The 576-nt window shown below is 58.2% G+C and overlaps 1 protein-coding gene across 1 annotated transcript in view; it reads left to right on the top strand.

Moving 5' to 3' along the window:
* The window catches only part of EMH_0001740 (uncharacterized protein), a gene marked incomplete at both ends in the record, with an annotated part of 5,825 nt that overhangs the window by 1,030 nt on the left and 4,219 nt on the right, over positions 1–576 (top strand). The window contains one exon of the mRNA XM_013495694.1: positions 42–576. Coding sequence (XP_013351148.1) covers positions 42–576 — 535 coding nt within the window. The remainder of the gene's footprint in view (positions 1–41) is intronic.

The raw sequence follows: 576 nt of genomic DNA, 5'->3' as shown, positions 1-576 counted from the left end.
CTAGCGTAGACCTGCTGGCTGAGCAGCTGGCGCTGCTGCAGCTTAGACAAGATATATCTGCTGCTGCTGCAGCAGACAGTGAAGCCAGAACCTGCTGCTGCTGCTGCTGCTGTTGCTGTTGCTGCTGCTGCTGCTGCTTCTGCTGCTGAGGATGCAGACGCAGCAGAGGCAGCAGATGCTGCAGATGCTGCAGCAGCAGCTTTAGAAGAGAAAGACGCAACAGCAGCAGCAGCAACAGCAGCAGAAGGAACGACAGCAGCAGCAGCACCAGCAGCAACGACAGCAGCAGCAGCAGCAGCAGCAGATGGTCTATCTCGCTTTGCTTTTGGAGGGAAAAGCTATGACGCTGTGAAGGAGAAGGCTCCTGCTGCTGCTGCTGCTGCTGCTGCTGCTGCTGCTGCTGCTGCTGCTGCTGCTGCTGGAGGTGCGGAAAGTAGTTACGACAGCAGCAGTTGCTGCAGCAGCAGCAGCAGCAGCAGCAGCAGCAGCGTGAGCAGCAGCGGAGGAAGCAGCCAGAGCAGCACATGCAGCAGCAGCAGCAAGACAAGCAGCAGCAGCAGCAGCAGTATCAACTTA

The sequence above is a fragment of the Eimeria mitis genome, genomic scaffold (genome assembly GCF_000499745.2).
Source record: "Eimeria mitis Houghton genomic scaffold, Emh_scaff170, whole genome shotgun sequence".
NCBI lineage: Eukaryota > Apicomplexa > Conoidasida > Eucoccidiorida > Eimeriidae > Eimeria > Eimeria mitis.
This window is presented reverse-complemented; position numbering and strand designations above follow the sequence as displayed.